Below are 17,608 nucleotides of genomic sequence, written 5' to 3'. Positions count from 1 at the left end.
GAAATAAGAAGGGGCTTATTCGGTCACTTCTTAAGAATGGACAGGAAAACTCCCCCAAATTTCGCAATGGAACACCACTACCCTCCTCATCCGGGAACTAACGCATCCAGGAGAGGGTGGCACAAGTGAGATAACTTTATTAATGTTATTTTGCAGTGCTTATTAATAACAATAAATGTGTTCTCCAGAGCGAACTAAGTCATTCAATTTTGGATATTGTCAAAATACTCACTTATTAATCATACTAAGTTAGAAAGTGAATAATTTAATTAATTTTGGTTTATAGGTTAATAAAGTTAACTTTTTAAGGTTAAATTTTTCAATTTTTAAGGTTAAAAAAATGTTGGCCCTATTAATAAGATACAAATTTAGGTTTGTCCATCAACTTGACAAGCCTAACCCTTTTTGTAATCAATTGGTATAGTGACTAAAATATTAACAACTCCAGCTTATATTTAATACATATCGACTATTGAGGTTATTGTTGGATTAAAACTGATTAGTGGAGAGGAGAAAATCAAAATGTATAATAAGCAAGGATACTGAACATGGATAAACAATCATGAAAGTTTAGAGAATGGACTTATTGATCACTTCCGAATACAATCCTCATCTTAAATGTTTAATTCTTCGTGTTTTATAAAAAAACAATCTCAAGCAGTAAAAAACGATGTACAAAGCTACAAAAATAATAGTTTTCAAATCATAAATTCATTCCAGATTGTATTATTATCGGCATTGCTGATTATCCTTAATTTTGTATATTTTGAACACGACTCTACAAAAGTGCCCTCAATGATCATCGCCGTCGTCTCGGGTATGTTCTCCGTCCAACTTAGCTCCTCTAAACAAGGCCCAACGAGACATGATTAGGACGACATGGGGTGCCCCTAAAATCATCAAATCACTCGATGCCCAACTCCTGTTTTTTATCGGTCAAAGTAAGAATGTGGAGGAGACGATTCTGGAGAAAGAGACCGCGAAGGATATTGTGATTGGGGAGTACTGGGAAGGCTATGTGAATCTGTCCATCAAATCAATGGCAGTCATAAAGTACATGTTGGGCTAATTCGGGTATTTTCTGTCTGTGTATGGAAATTCGAGTTATTTGGTAAAGATTGACGACGACACGCTCTTCAATGTCCAAAACCTCATTTCCCAACTCCACCAAATTGATCGCAACAAAAACGACAAATTTTTGTTTTGTAGAGTAAACAAGAATGTGATTCCAATACGACAAAACAGTAAATGGTTTATTTGGAATATAATTAAAAGGGCCATATCCCGCCAGGAATATCCCTTTGAGACCTTCCCCTCGTATTGCTTTGGGTTTTTCTACGTCATGTCCCTCGGTGCTGCAAAGACTATTTTCGAGACCTGCAAAGATCGGAAACTCATTTTTATAGAGGATGTGGCGATCACTGGTCTTATTGGAAATGTATTGCAGGGATATGCAGGAATGGGGTTGCCCTCATTGACAGTCCTCTCGTCTCGTTCTACAAATACAGAGGAGAGTTCTGCCATTTAAAGGACCACATTGCACATTTAATGTCCGATCACTATCACAAAATGAGGGACATATTTAATAAAATAAAAGAATGTTAGTGTGATGTGTAATTAATTATTTTAAAAATCAAATCCAAACATCTGTTATTAATATGATTTTATAAATTATTCATCGTTTTTTAAAGATTAATTAATATTGCAATAATTTAGGTCATCTTTTGTGATTATATATGTTAATAACAATTTTTATTTTTTCTAATGTGATTTGTGGTCCCGTACCATTTGAAGAATGTGGGGGATCATCATTCATAACGAGCATTGATGTTACAAATTGCAACATGACTTCATGTATTCTATATGGAGGAGACAAAATGGAGATGCAAATAAATTTAACAGCATGTATAAATAAGATTTTATTTTTAGCGGAGTCAGTCTGAATGTTAAAAACACAGGGATACATCAAAACACCACACATTTTTATTCTTAAAACTACCGATGCATGTAGATATATCACAGGGAACTGTCCACCTGGAAAAAACGAACAAATTTCCTTTAAATCAGTGGTTCTCAACCTTTTTTTTCCGCGGACCCCTTGTGAGTAAATGAAAAATTTCGCGGACCCCCTACATATTTATTAAGTTTTTTGTCAAAAAAATTTTACTTATCTAAAAACAAAATTTATTATTAAATCAATAGAGAAAATTAGTGAGAAGGTTGATATTGTTTTTTCGAGGCAATTTTTTCAATAAGAGGCTCGGTTGTCGACAAGCAAATTCTGATGTCATCTTCAATATTCAGTCTTGCGCGATGATTATTTTTTATATTGAGAAGTGCTGAGAAGACATGTTCGCATAAATATGTTGTCGGGAATATAAGCAACAAATTTAATGCATTTGCGCTTACGGAAGGATAATGCTTACACATTTCGCCCAAAATCTTGATAAAGCAAGTTTTTCATACAAATCTTTTGCGTTTGAATTATTGATCATGTCAATAAAAGCCTCTTCGATATTTTCATCGACCAAACGTGGATCAACACTGAATGGTGTACGAATGAATTTCAAATCAATTTCGTTCAATTCTGGAAAGTATTTATTTACTTTTTGTTGAAGATATGTTAAATGTGCATAAATAAGTTCGGTTATTTTTTTGATTTCAAATGCATCTATATTTACAGATTTTTATTCAAAAGATTCAAACATAAGTCTGAAAATGCGCGAATTTAAAGCACTCTTTTTAATATAATTTATGATATGTACGACATCATCGAGAACATATCTTAAATCTGAAGGTAATGTTTTGCAGCAGCATGAGTGCCAATAAGAGTACGTACTATGTCTTTACAACAAGGAAGAATCAGTTTTTCGGCAATATTATGAGGTTTCTTTTCTTTCGCTATACGTAATGAGATCATGTAAGATGCTAATAGCATGGAATTATCAGAAGGCAAAGTTTGTATGAAACGAGTCAATAGTTGATTTTTCATTCATCATTTACGCAAAGAAATAAAATAATCCCTATTTTTGTGGATTAGATGGGGATGACATGTGCGCAAGTGTCTCACAAGAGTTGTTGGTTTTCATGCTATTGTGTGACAGAATTTTCATGCACACAACACATTTTGGGCTTTCAAATCCATCTTTATCAATACAAAAAACCATATTTTATATAATCAGGATTATATTTGCGTATCTTAATAACATTCGAGGAATTCATATCATAGCATGCTTAAAAATTTTATTAACTTTTACTAAAAAATAAATATATATACGATTTTTATAAATAATTGAGTTACATTCAGCTTTAAAGTAATTTAGCCTCCTCAGTATTATTGAATATTAAAATATATTAATTATAATATATCTAAAAAAGATATTATTAATTATGATTTAATTCTATTATATATTAATTTAAAATTGTTATCATTAAATAGAAACATTTAAATAAAGTTTCTGAAAAATCTCGCGGACCCCCTGGAATCTTTCGCGGACCCCAGATTGAGAACCACTGCTTTAAATATAACAAGCAACTTTCCAATATACGTTTTGTGGTATTTTTGATATGTATGATATAGCCGATGAGTCTAGAGGTTTTTTGAAAGTTTTTAGACGACAAGGAACTAATCCCCTGCGCAAAATTTAAGATAAATACTGGCTCGCATAAAATGAATTTCGATGACCGAATTAATGTCAAAATTAAATTAGAGTGAATTCCATTAATATACTTACTGGACAACAATCGACGTGCGTATTGGGGTATGCAAACTTTCGAGTTCCCACAGATCGATTAAACTTGATGGGTTTGTAATTTTTGGACCGCATCAATTCTTAATTATTGCAAAGCAAAAAATGGAAGAAACTCTGCATATAGTAATGCATCCATCTGTAATCATTTATAATTAATAAAATAATCAAAAATTATCAATATTTGATATTTAAGTAAATGCAATTATTTTATAATAAATAATGTCACAGTCCGAATAAAATACACGCCAAATAATCTACACTTGTCACAAATGGCCGGAAAAATTTGGGCCAGACGCTAAAAGTCTGCCCAGTTTACGAGAACTCGCCCTCATTGGCTTCAAGACCGACTATATTATAACTAAGCCAAAAGTCTGTCAGAGTGAGCTATCATTATAGGGAAAAGAAACAATTTTGTGAATGAAAACTTGGTCGGTGATAAACAACCAGAAGGTCTTTTTATACATTTGACAAAAAAATTGTAATCTACAAAAAAACTGAATATGAGTATCATTTGGAGAAAGTGGTTGGAATATTCTACAAAAAAAGATTTGGTTAGTTATTCTGACATAAACAAAATAAAGCCTTGTGCGGGACTCGAACCCACGACCCTCGGGTTAAAAGCCCGATGCTCTACCGACTGAGCTAACAAGGCCTGTTTCTTAATTCTTGTAGAACTACTATACCCCAGTGAAATTGAATAAGTCTCAACTCATCAGCTAATAGTTTGATGAAACATAGTCACTCCCTCGTTATATTATGTATTGCCAAATTCGCCTCCCTCACTGTGCAATGTGATGAAAGGGGGGAGGGGACTATCAGTGAACAACATTGGTATTGAGGGTATCTGTCTTTACGACGGTGGTGGACATAATAGTGGGGTGTTTCGTATCCCCCACTTTGCCTATGACTTGTGCTATATCTAGAACGTGAATGGAGAGACATTCACAATGTTCTGAAAAAATAAAGAAGTGAATAGTATCTGGTAAAGGTGAGGGTCAGTCAGTTTAATCTGGCAATGAATTATTTATTTATTGTTCCCCAGGATCACTTAGTTATAAAGAAAAAGAGAAAAGTCTGATTTCAGACCATGAATTATCGATGGGATTTATTGGTTGTGCACTTCGGGAGTCGAGAATTGTAATGAATTGTATCAAGTGGGGGTATTACCCTCTGATAATGGTTTCTCAATAGACCGCCGGAATGTTGTCTTACTCCCTTGGCACCACTTTGTCCATCAATGCACATAGAACAGTACAAATCCTCCCCATGCCACTTAATTCCGTAGATCTCCTAAACATTTACAAGTCAATTCCACCAGCTGTCGTTTGCGGTATGCATCCAATATTCCACTGTATTGTTTGTTTAGTGCTTCCAGCTTGGATTGTATATTTTGACGTGTATCGTGGACTGTTCTAATATTTGCACATTCCTTTCGAAAATTGGACACCTACTTTTACAATTGTAATTTTCTTCCTCCTTCTCCGATATGCTAATCTCCTTCTCACACTCCCGGAGACTACTCACGATTTTATTCCACTCCGCCAGCAGAGACTTTTTCTTTGCCACATAAAGTGCTCTCATTTGATCCCCCATCACTCTTTCCATTTAGGTGGGGGAAGTAGAACGCCTATTTTTATCATTTTCAGCCATGAAGTACTCCACCATCATAGGGATGGAATAGAACAGTGGTTCTCAACCTTTATTCTTGTATTTCCACTTGAATTTTTTCATCACTCCAATTTTTGAATAGAAAAGAACCATATGATTTTATAAATTATAAACTAGGAATCAATTCGTTTGCAGACATGGTATCATTTTTATTGTTAATATCATCAGACAAACGAATAATTCTCACAGTTAAATAATTTAGGGCAATATGACACGACTGATTATGCAAAATATTTTTCAGAAACTGAACTCGATTCTCAAATACAGTGCGACCTCGAATTGGGGAAAACCAAGTAGCGGGGAAACCCTCTTTTTTGGGGAAAACCTTGGTTTTGGGGAAATATTTTTGCCATCCCTATAAAATACGATGATTTTTAATGAAATAAACCCCCTACCGGGGAAAAATTTTATATTATCATAAACGATTCATTAATATATTTGTATAATTTTTGATTTATTATTATTTATTTATTGTAACCTGTTTTTCCAAATTTGTAATCAATAATTTTAAAATTTATTTAACCTGGTAACTTAGTTAGTTAGCTAATTAACCTGGTAAAAAACTGAAATTATCAATTTTTAAAGTTATTTTATAAATTTTAGAAAGCCAATACCTAGAAAACTAAATCAAAGTGAAAAGATCAGAATTTGCAAGGATATACAGTCATAAGGACAAAATGATTTGTGAAGAATTTAACATCTCTAAAGGAATGCTATACCGACTAAAAAAGAAAAGGGAAGGAATCTTAGCTCAAGGTTTCTCAACATCCGAAGGGACAATTGGATACGAATTGAATGCCCAAGTTTACGAGATTTTTCGTAATCTCAGGTCGAAAGGTTTTCCAATTAATGGGCCAACCTTAAAGCTTATTGCACGTAAAATTGCGTATAGAAATTCAAATCATGATTTCACTGCTTCTAATGGATGGCTTTACAGATTTAAGAAACAATTCGAAATAAAATTCAGAATATTACATGGCGAATCACGATCAGCTGATAAAGAAGGTGCGGAAAACTTCCAATCAACTTTCAATGATTTGCTTGAAAACTATGGGGGAGAAAACATTTTCAACTGTGATGAAACTGCATTATTTTATAAAGCTGTTTCCAAAAAGAGTTTTGTTGAAAAAAATGAGTCACACAGCGGACATAAAATAAGAAAAGAACGTATGACACTTCTTTTGTGTTGCAGTTACACAGGAGAAAAATATAAACCGCTTATAATTGGGCGTACGAAGTCACCAAGAGTATTAAAAGGTGTGAATCTGAGAGAAATTGGCATTGAATATGATGCTTCGTGCAAAGCCTGGATGACAAAAAATATTTTTGAAAATTGGTTATCTCGATTTAACGAGGAAATGAGAGAGAAAAGAAGGAAAATAGCATTGTTAATTGACAATGCAACTTGTCATGCTGTTTCTCTCAAACTTTCAAACGTCGACGTAATATTTTTTCCAAAAAATACAAGTTCCTTAATTCAGCCATGTGACCAAGGGATAATAAAGGCATTTAAGAATCATTTTAATAACTGGATTATGAAAACAATTATCTATGATAAAAATCCTGCAGGGCAAATAGATGAAGCAATAAAGGGAATCACAATATTGGATGCTATTTCATGTTCGAAATTGGCATGGGACGAGATTACAGACACTTCAATACAACATTGCTTTGAAAAAGCTTTGGAATATGACTGTCGGGAAAAAGAGGACATCGAAGAAAGTCTGATTAATTCCGATATTGTGGAAAATACGATTTTGGAGAGTTTCTAGGATGATAACAGTAGTGATGAAGAGGACTGCAGCGAACAATTTATGGAACATTTGGATGATCAACAAGTTATAAACAATGCGGAATGCGCATTCACAATGCTGCTAAATGTTATTAAGCAAGAGACTCCGGAAAATGTACTTGATCTATTCAGATTCAAAGCAAATATTATGAGTTCGATGTGAAAAAAACAAAACACTCGATTAAAATTAACTGATTTTTTTATTAAAAAATAAAAATTGTAGTTATCCGTCTCGGTTATATTATTAAGAGAGATATCGAACAGGCGAGACCTAAATTTAATGAAAAACCTTTTTTTGGGGGAAAACCTCAAAATTGGGGAAAAATTTCCCCAATACGAGGTCGCACTGTATATGATTTTCCATCATCTTATGATTGGAGAGATAAAAAAGTAGTCACCAACGTCAAAAGCCAAGGTCATTGTGGGTCGTGTTTTATATTCGGGGCGGTCTGTAAAAAATGACTATTTTCCTAGCTTGGCAGTTTAGAAGGTCAATACGCAATCAAATATGGAATATTGACTAGTTTTAGTGAACAAATGTACTTGATTGCCTTAGTTATGACGGATGTAAAATTGGATACGTTAAAGATGTATATGATTACATCATTCACAATGGTGGGATAGCTAAAACTGATCAGTACAAATACAAAGGAAAAGTGACAGAATTTAAATTTATTGTAGAAAAAAACATGTAAATACAAGAACAATCCAATCAAAATCTTAAAATATGTCGACCAACGTAATGTTTCTGAATCAACATTATTAAAAACTTTAATGGAAATTGGTCCCCTCACAGTTAGTCTCGACTCATCAGCTAATAGTTTTAAATTTTATCTTAGAGGTTATTAACATTTGTATAACTCAATAGGAGTCCATGATAATCTTCATTGTGGCACAAAATTAAATCATGCAGTTACGCTTGTCGGATATGGGGTAGAAAAAGGCAAAGAATATTGGATCATTTGAGTCGGCAAGTCTCTGTTATGGGATGCGACGTGTTCAGACACTTTCTCGGAGCTCAACCTTCCTTCTTCAGCTGTCGAGCCTGGCTCAGTCTCTCGCAAAACCGAGAAGATGAAGATTGGAAAGTACAAGGAGCTCTCTGAACGGTATCTGTTCACTCCCATCGCCGTCGAGACTTCCGGCGTCATCGGCGAAAAGTCTCTTTCCTTTCTAAAAAAGCTTGGCCGCATGATCTCCCATAAACGGGGAGACCCACTCGAGTCCAAGTGGCTTTTCGAAAGGATTTCCTTGGCCATAGTACGTGGAAACTGTGTTTCCATTTACGATGCCGGGAATTTAGTTAGTTAATAACTATTTGTTAATTACATATAATATTGGATCATTAAGAACAGGTGCCTGATTTAAACACAAAAAACAGTTGGGGTCGATTCTGGGGAATTGCTGGTTATGCAAAAATTTCACGAAATAAAAATAACCAGTGTGGAGTTGGGTTTCAAATTTATTATCCGATCCTTTATTAATTACTAATGAAACGTTTTGGTTACTACTTTTGTTTGACTTGTTTATAAACAATGTCTACCACCCTAAAACCATATAATATGAAGGAACCCGATAATAGACTGCTTTCGAAATCGTGAAAGACACACCACACACGAGGTCTGTTGATTTGTGAGCGTTGTTCTGTACTCCATGTTATACAGACAAGTTAATTATTATGTTTTATATTGATATAGTTTGCCACGAAGACTCAAAAGGAGGAGAATCGACTGACGCAATAATTAAAATCAATTTTATCTGGACTTTTTGTGAGGTGTTAAATAGGCCTCCCTATAGGAATGTGTCCCTCCTTACAGACTGACCACCCACAATGTAACAATAACTCATTAAAAATGAACTTATGGCCCGAATCCCCCTCCACACTACTTTTATACAAGTGGCCACTTCAATGCCCAATCTGTGCAATTCTTGTGGGGGGAAATGAGGAGTGCCTGCAGTTGGGCAGCCCGCTGTGGCAGAGAGGAACAAGACTGAGCCACTGCAATGAGCCCCAAACTAATAAATGGCCATCGCTTTGATGTTCTGGTCATCAAAGGAGAGTGCCGCCTGAATGACTGCCTTTGGCCTGATTATTGCCATACCAAGTTGTGGTTGGCAATTGTGCAGTTGGCATAACAACCTCGACTTTTGTTTTATCCCTTCTTCGTAGTTGGCAATGGCCACTCCCCTTCGAGAACAGCTGGTTGCCCTCCTCCTTGTATTTCTGGGCTATTTCTGTCCAGTCACCCATACCTTCCGGGGTTCCTTCGAAACTGAGTTCTATCAGGCTTTGTGTGGAGGGGTTTGCTGTAGTCTATTTCTGTTAGAACTAGAGGGTGGTCGTAAAAGTCATCCCATCCTTTCCTGTCCTCCATCAGTCCCACAAGAATGACGTGGGAATAATAGTTTATTAAATCTGGATTATTATTATAATTGCACTAAAACACATTTTCGTCACAAATTCATATGATTTATTACTAGAATATAAAATGCCACATTTGTCAGTCAATTAGGCAATTGTGCAGGGTGGTGACCCACACAACCAACCAAATTGGAAGACCTCTCTGGTGGGGACCTGATTATTGGGGTCCTACTGTCGTGACGCAAACAGGAATTGTTAGAAATATTGAATTTTCTGAGGTTTATAAAGTTTATAATTAAATTATGACGATGTGACATGTCGCGTAGGCATGAATTATAAAGGAGTGATGCCGGTGAGTGCACAGAAATGGGAAAGAACTACACATTGTCGTCCACAATAACAATATGCGAGGTAATATGTGTACTGAATATTAGGTGTCTGCCCCGGGGACGCGTCTGAACTACGAGAATGACCTGTACTTGAGTGTATATGTGTTGGGACAGCACAAAGAGACAATGTTGTACCCCGCAGAACTGCCTTGCTTCTTCAGAGAGCAGTTCCACATATCGAGAGTAGTGGAGTGGCACACGTTTAGACCTTTTATATGGAATGTGATGCGGAATCAGTGATTGACCGACTGTACTGTATGTGTCTGTCCTCACTCCACAGCCGAGCCCGTCTTCATCAAACTATTCGAGGTCTCCCAACGCACTGGCCGAGACACTGTGTTGGCCACCTACACCACCAACGCACGTGACTTGCTCTTTCCCTACCCGAGTTGTCTCCCTTACTACGATGCATACTCCAGGGAGTACTTGATGGTCAGGACTGTCGACTTTCCGGTCATACTCTCCTCTCATCCTCAGGACTATGTCTCCCCCAGACTACGCTTCTCCACCTCCTCACAAGTCACATGTCCCCCCTCCCCACGCAGGAGGAGAGAGAGGTCATGTCCGCGATATGAGAGACCCACCTACTCCTCCATCAACCGGTCTGTTTCCCCTGCAAGGTCGAGAATGGCCTGTCGGTCAAATGACTGGGAGTCCCAGTTCTACACGAAAGTGAGTGGGTGGGTTGATTGCAGGTGCCCAACTACCGAATCGAGAACCTGCGGGAGTCGTTGGAAAGACTGGAGCGAGACCTTCGGCGAGCCCGACTGGCTTTAACATGCTAAGACATTAACAACTGACTAATTGACTAAATTGTTACTTAGTGACTATTGATTGGCAGTCCTGAGTTCGTGGATGAGGAGAGGACTAGGATGAGGGGGAGAGAGGACTTTTCAATGTCGCTGACATGTTGGTAGAGAGGAGAAAAGTCGAGGGCCAGGTCAGTGCCGAAGATGTGGGGGGCGTATTGGATGAGCATGATGGTGGTCTTGGTGGACTCTGGATTGTGCTGAGTGCCCAATTGGTAGTTGAGGGCCATCACGAAGAGGCAGGCCAGATTGGAGACTGTCATTTGGTTGAGCGAACATGACTTGGACACTCTACCACTCTTTCACTCCAACACCACTCTAATAGGAAAAGACACAATATTTTGAGGTTGTGCAGGTGAGTGGCCGACAGGAGAAGGACTGCATCCCTCACTTGCGGGATCAGTTCCCCCACCTCGTCGTTGGCTGCCACCTTTTCTACTCCATTCGTGCCCCACCACATACCCATTATCTTGTTGAGTTGCTTCATTACTCTCTCGTCGATCAGAGGACACTCCAGCACTCGGTAAAACTCCTTGAGGACATCACAGTAACAGTTCACCGACACCGAAAAACAGAGGATCCCTGCATCACTCACACTCCTCACCCGCCTCAAACAAATCCTTCATTTTGGTCTCCTCCGCCTCCAACCCGGGCACTCGGAATATTCCCTTCGACTCCAAATTGATTCGGTACATGCAGAAAGTCACCACAAAGGGCACTCTCGCTTTCCCCTTCACATGTCACCACTCCACACACCTCGCAAATGCTCTCCAAGTTGCCCCCAAACAGCACTCTCACGTGCTCGTCCTCCTCCATCAGAAACGAGCAGACCCGACTCGACCCGTCCCTACACGTCTCTCACAACAACACTCGTTGAAGAAGCAGAATCCTTCCTTTGAGTAAATCTGCGCCATCGCCGTCTTGAGAAACCCCAAGTCCCCTTTCAGCACAGTCATCTTTATTTTGCCACCCAAATAGGCCGATTTGTCCTGTTTTGATTGGCCCGACTCAACCTGACAGGCCGCCCTGCTTTTCTTTCTATGAATTGTTTGTTGGACGAGTGTTTCCTCGTATTTCTGGGAGGACAACTGGGTGATGGGATGGGAGTACTCGTGTGGTCAATGTCGACTGGTCGTCCAACTCTCTTTTGGTGTTCACAAGCAGTTGCCGAATGTTTTTGTCCATTTCGTGGGTGGCCAGGAGGGTCGGGTGGGGCTGCCACTCGGACTGAGGAGACATACCACGTTTTGGAAGTCTGGAATGTAGAATTGGCATGTCTTGAAAACAGTCTGGTCAGTGGCGAGGACGAGGTTGTCGACTTTAGTTTTAATCAAGTGCAAGTATTCCCTCAATTTGTCGTCCATGTCGGCCACCCCGTTGGACAGAACATTGAACAACTCGACGAGGAGAGTCTCCCTGCCCGAGTCGAACACCTGCACGTCAACAAAGCAAGAAAACAGTGAGCAACTCTCCAAACAACTCATTTTGGAAATAATTGACAAGAGTGTTGATTCTGTGTGCTGCCTGCAACGAGTGCAAGTAGGACTTGAAGGCCTTAATGCTGAGGTCCTCCAACACTCTCTTGGACACCTTCTTCTCGACGGCCTTGACGAACTTGGAGTAGGACTGTTGGTTGGCGTAGTACAACTGGAATAAGAGTGCTCCACTCTACTTTGCTGTACACTTCCATCTGCCGCACAATGTCGGACTGGAACGTGTTGATTGTGTCCATGCACTGTGCCTCAACACACCAACACTCACCATCCAGAACACTCCCTCGTACGTCTTCTTTATCGACTCGATCAGACTGGGCATTGTCTGTGTGCAGGCCGTTATGAACGTTGTCTCCGCGTTCACTCTCCACCACGCTAGTCCCATCATTATTTCGTCCACTCCCCCCATTCCCCAACCAGTTCTAATGTGCTTAACAGATTATTGTAATAGCATTATCAGCACACACCTTCCCTTCACCTCGTTCTTCAACAGTTTGCTCAGATTCCCCACATAGTCCTTGCTCAATTGACCCACTTTGCTCACGCGCTCTGACCAGTCCCCCATTATTGTGTTGAATTCTTCATTTCGCCGACTTAGTGTGCTTCTCGACACTTCGAACATGTTCTCGATATCTGCATGTCCCCATACTTCATACTTTTTATTGTCGACTGCATTTGAGACTTGCTGCTCATCCGGGATTTTTATTTATAACCACCTTAATATACTATTCCCACAGGTTACCCAGTCATTAACATTAAGTCCAAACATATTAATTAATTAGTATATTAGTTTAGACAGTAAAAACTGTTTTTTGAGTAAAAGTGGCCATTTCCTAGAAATACATATGAGGAATACATCGCCCTCTGCATCGAGCAAACTGGTGGTGACCACAGTGCCAGTACTCAGCAAATCCCTGCCAGTCCAGACAAGGTCAGTCTCCTCGGAAGACCCCTCTGGACATATTCTGAGAGTGGAGGCTGGTGGGAGACTGTATTGAGGGAAAGTGTATTCGAATATACTCCCATCGGCATTCTGGATTATTCGCCAGTCACGGAGGTTTTGTTCCTGCGAGTGTTAGGGGGAGTGTACTTGTGAGACATTTGTGTTCTCTATTTCAAGGAACAGTCCATCGACGTCGACTCGGGTGATGGTGATGGGTCCCTTGGCACTCCTCTGGTAGGTGGTCTTTTGTGTGGGGTCACTTTTGGGGAATGAGTAGTGGAGGGAGTCGATGCCACTTCTGGACTGAGGGGAAGGCAAGTTATCTTCACTTTTGGGGAATGAGTAGTGGGAGTCGTCGGCGATGCCAATTCTGGAGTGAGGGGGGGAATGACCTGTTTTCTTCATTTTCGAGTAGTTTTCGGTAGGCCATGATCTCGAGTTGGAGAGACATGTTTCGGTCGGTGATGGACTGTAGGTCAGTGAGGGTGTTTTCGAGGAGTGTGCGGAGTTGGTTCATCTCGTTGTCCTTCTCGACCAACAACTTGTCGTATTCTCTTTGGAGGTTGTGTAGTTCTCGTTGTAGATCCTGGTTGTGTCTGTTGAGTCGGGCATTCTACGTGGGGAGAATTGGGTTACGGAATTCTCCAAGTGGTCGACCGTGTTCTGCATGTCGGTCTTGGTGGACTGGAGGGTGGAGAACTTGTCGCGGAAGAAGGACGTCTCCAACTCGTTGCGGGCTGCCCCAGTCTGGACTTGGTGGATCTAGAGGGTGGGGGGAGGGAGGACTTTGAGTGAGTAGTGTGACTCCAGGTCGTCCCGAATGGCCTCCAGTCGACTGTCGTACTCGTCTTGGATGTCTTTTATGCAGTTGGCGAACTCGCTGGACCACCACTCCCGAGATCGGTCAAAGGGGTCCCTCCACGTCCCCAGTTCCTTCAGTTCCTGCAACCATTTCCACACTCCCCTCACCTGCGCGTGCACATCCTTCACGAACTCGAGTTGTTCTCGTAAGGTCTGGCACTGGTTTTGGTTGTCGATTCGAGAGACCGTCTCCACTCCCAAGTCCTGCCACTTTTCCCCACAAAGTACATTTCTCAGACTACACACCTCCGCCTTTAGTCGCTCCACGTTTCTTCTGTCCCGTTCTTTGTCCCCCAAACAGTTCTCCACCTTCCTCTCCAACACTCCCCTCTGTGCCTCGCACGTCGCCAAGTCCTCCTCCTGTCGTCGCAGTCTCCCCAAGTTGTCCTCGTACATGTCCTCCAGTTCTCGATTCCTTCACATTCTCAATCACCACATACTCCGCCTGTAAATCCTCCACTTGATGCTCCTTCTCCTCCATCTGCCTCCTCAGTTCGGCCTTCTCTCGTTCTCCCTCGTCCAACAGTCTCCGCAGTTGTTCCAGCTCCGTCTCGTACATGTTCTTCATCGAGTCACTCCCCCTCCTCCCTGTCGCCTTCAAATTCTCCATTTCCTCCACCAAGTTCTTGTTCAGTGCGTCGTTGTACCGAGACACCTCGATGTAGTGAGCCAGTCTCGCATTCAGGTCACGCATTTCACTCTTCTCCTTTTCCCGTGCTGACTTGAACTCCTCACTGCTCGTTCCAACCAAACTCGTCCCATATTGGTATTCCACTTTCATAGACGGAACATTCAACGACTGAACTGTCCTACGCTCGCAAGTCCTCGCTTTCGTCCGCGGACGGTAGCTCTTTGACTTGTAGCTTTCCCTCACCTGCACGGACATGCTTCTGAGGCCGGACATGGCCATTGATTATATCTATTCCTGCACACCGGCATTCGGTCGATACTTCCGCCAATTAAAGTGCACTGAGGCATGGTCGAGCGAGGAGAGTAGTATGTTGCCATGGAACATTCAAATAATCAATTTATAAACTTAATCGAGCAAATGTATTCGAATTGATATATTACCATATAATTCACAAAGTATGCCTCGAATGACCATCTTCTATTAGTCCTCCATCACACACTTTAGTGCCTGACAACTCGATCTATTTCTGACTGTCATTGACTGAGTGTATGCTCAATTAATTTTTTAAATAAATTCCACTGATATAACTCGTATCTAACATCATAGAGAAGGAGAGGAACGAACCAGGATCATACAGCCCAATATCTACATTATGTGTCCCCTCGAGAATTCATGAAAGTTGATTCTTGGCCGTATTCACAAGGCCTTTGACACGGTCTCCCGAAAAATTCTTACGCAGAAAATTTACTCGTTGAATATGGTATCAAATTTAAAACTATGGCTTGCCAATTTTCTGAATGGACGTCGGGGTAGAGTCTACAAGGGCAATCGAAGATCTGCATCGAGGCTACTACCGAATGGAGTGCCACAAGGTTCCCCCTATCCCCCGTATTATTCAACCTAATGTTGAACGATATGCCTCTTCCTGAAAACAAGAATGACATTTTACTATCATATGCGGATGATATAATCTTTGCATCGAGGGATATATAAGTGTCAGTGAAGCTACAAGAAGATTACAGAAAAATATAAATAACCTGTGTATATGGCTCAATGCCGATCTGTTGAAAGCAAGCCGGGAAAAGTCTGAGCTAACCTTTTTCACAACTAACAAAAGACTGAGGAATTTGTCGATAAATGTGACCATGGAAGGGAAATCAATTCCTTAAAATAAAACTCTAAAGATACTAGGGATCACCTTTACTCCCCATACGGAAAACGAGTTGACGAAATAAATAAAAAGAATAAAGTGATTAGTGAGCAAACTATCTCTTAATGTCAAGGTCCAGTACATCGGACTTGAGACACTTGATCAGATCGAGGACTTGTTCCTGTGTCAGTCCAGACACTGAAGTACTGTTTATCGAGAAGAGTTCGTCTCCCTTCTATACAAGTCATCCACAAACGGGGACTTTCAGTCGAGTATTCGAGGCGTATTGGACAGTCGGCTCTATTTGGCTGATTAATACTTTGTCGAAAAAGTCATTTGTCGTCTTCTCTGGCTGGTGATGACCACCCCGAATGTCCCGTCCCCCCTTCTCTCGATTTTGACATTTCTGAGACGTGGATGACTCCTGACTGGCAGTAAATGGGGAGACATACACCGCATCCTCTCCTTCAGGGATCTGTGGGGTGGGGGACTGTCCTGCCGACCATACTCCAGTCTGATCCTTCCAGTGGTGGTCTGTCTTTTTGTACAATCACAACTTTGAGTAAAAGAGTGACGTCATTCACACTCATTCCACGGAGAGGTCGGTCATTGATGGAATAAATGAGGTCATTCGTCTTGATGGTGTCCCCCATGACGCAATTGGGCAGCTGAGTGAGTGAGGACAAGTACCACTGAGGACACAAAGACATTCCCTGTTAGCCTGTCCGTGGCCAGGGTCATCCCCAGTCCCACTTTCGGATCCCTTTCAACCAGAAGAGTCCACCGTCCCCACTCCTCACTCGACGTCTCTTCCTCGGCTGACGGTCCCTCCTAATTGATGAGGGGACTGAGTACACCCACAATCCACGTTTCAAATGTGATTCCAAGCAATGACTACACCCCATGGAGTGAAGTAGGGAGGCCGTCCTCTTGACCTTCTGAGAGGCAATGTCGTCAATAATTAATACTTCTCCACTAAGCAGAGGGAGGACTCCTGCAGACTGGCAGTGGCGGGTGGTGAAACAGTCCGGCCTGGAAGATGAGAGAACAGAAAGGAGTCACCTCCCATTTGATTGGTCGACTGATTTTGAATATCCCCGACGAGTGACCTCCTCTAGGGACCCTTCGACGTGTTTGTCCTTCACGGGAGAGTCCTGATTGATCTCATTGCACTTCGGACTGCTTCCTTTGCTGGTCATTCCAAGATTTTTTATTTTCGCTTTTGGGCTTTTTCCCGCGGTTTTTTTAGAACTTTTTGAGGACTTTGGAGATTCTATGACTGTCACATTTTGGCGGGAAATTGATACGTTTTGGCGGTTCGATGTGTTCTTTAATTTTGAGTTGCAGAGTGGAATTTGGACAGTTTAGAAAATCAAAGATTTCAGAAAATTTGAGACGTTTCACAGGTTTTCCCTCAATCTAACAATAATAATTATTATTTTGTATTTTTTAGAATAATATAATAAATTTTTGTACTTCAATTATGTGGCTTTGTGGGGTCACTCGATTGGATGACGTCTTTTCGACTCTCGTAATAATTAGATGATCAATTCTCTCTGCCACAGACTGCATTTCGGGGGCTATTATCTCACAAACAATCCCCTACCAAGGACAGTGAGGCCAAAAGTCCTGCAGGTGGTGGATCTCAAAAAAATAAATTCCTTAGGGCTCCTCCACGTATTGGTCACTAAATTATATTTAAAAAATACTGAGTATGCTCATATCATCAATTTAACACATTAAAATATGATTTGATTT

The 17,608-nt window shown here is 40.5% G+C and overlaps 2 protein-coding genes, 1 long non-coding RNA gene and 1 other non-coding gene across 4 annotated transcripts; 1 reads left to right on the top strand and 3 right to left on the bottom strand.

Moving 5' to 3' along the window:
• Window positions 1–4,331: 4,331 nt before the first annotated feature.
• Trnak-uuu lies at window positions 4,332–4,404 on the bottom strand. The gene has a single exon. It is a non-coding gene; the product is annotated as a tRNA-Lys (tRNA).
• Window positions 4,405–6,097: 1,693 nt separating this feature from the next.
• Window positions 6,098–7,192, top strand: LOC115229298 (tigger transposable element-derived protein 4-like). Its single transcript, XM_029799676.1, has one exon. The coding sequence runs from the start codon at window positions 6,098–6,100 to the stop codon at window positions 7,190–7,192; it is 1,095 nt and encodes a 364-aa protein (XP_029655536.1).
• A 5,829-nt stretch (window positions 7,193–13,021) lies between these two features.
• Window positions 13,022–15,057, bottom strand: LOC115229297 (60 kDa neurofilament protein-like). Its single transcript, XM_029799675.2, has 2 exons — window positions 14,464–15,057; window positions 13,022–13,821 (listed from the first exon to the last, which is right to left on the bottom strand). Exons 1-2 carry the CDS (start codon window positions 14,977–14,979, stop codon window positions 13,534–13,536), a joined length of 804 nt encoding a protein of 267 aa, XP_029655535.1. The 5' UTR covers window positions 14,980–15,057; the 3' UTR covers window positions 13,022–13,533.
• Window positions 15,058–15,923: 866 nt separating this feature from the next.
• On the bottom strand, window positions 15,924–17,161 carry LOC118761339. Its single transcript, XR_004997304.1, has 2 exons — window positions 16,913–17,161; window positions 15,924–16,882 (listed from the first exon to the last, which is right to left on the bottom strand). It is a non-coding gene; the product is annotated as an uncharacterized LOC118761339 (long non-coding RNA).
• Window positions 17,162–17,608: the final 447 nt, after the last annotated feature.

This window comes from Octopus sinensis, unplaced genomic scaffold (assembly GCF_006345805.1).
Source record: "Octopus sinensis unplaced genomic scaffold, ASM634580v1 Contig12402, whole genome shotgun sequence".
Taxonomy (NCBI): Eukaryota; Metazoa; Mollusca; class Cephalopoda; order Octopoda; family Octopodidae; genus Octopus; species Octopus sinensis.
Note: the sequence above shows the minus strand (reverse complement) of the source record. Positions and strands in the feature narration are given on the sequence as shown.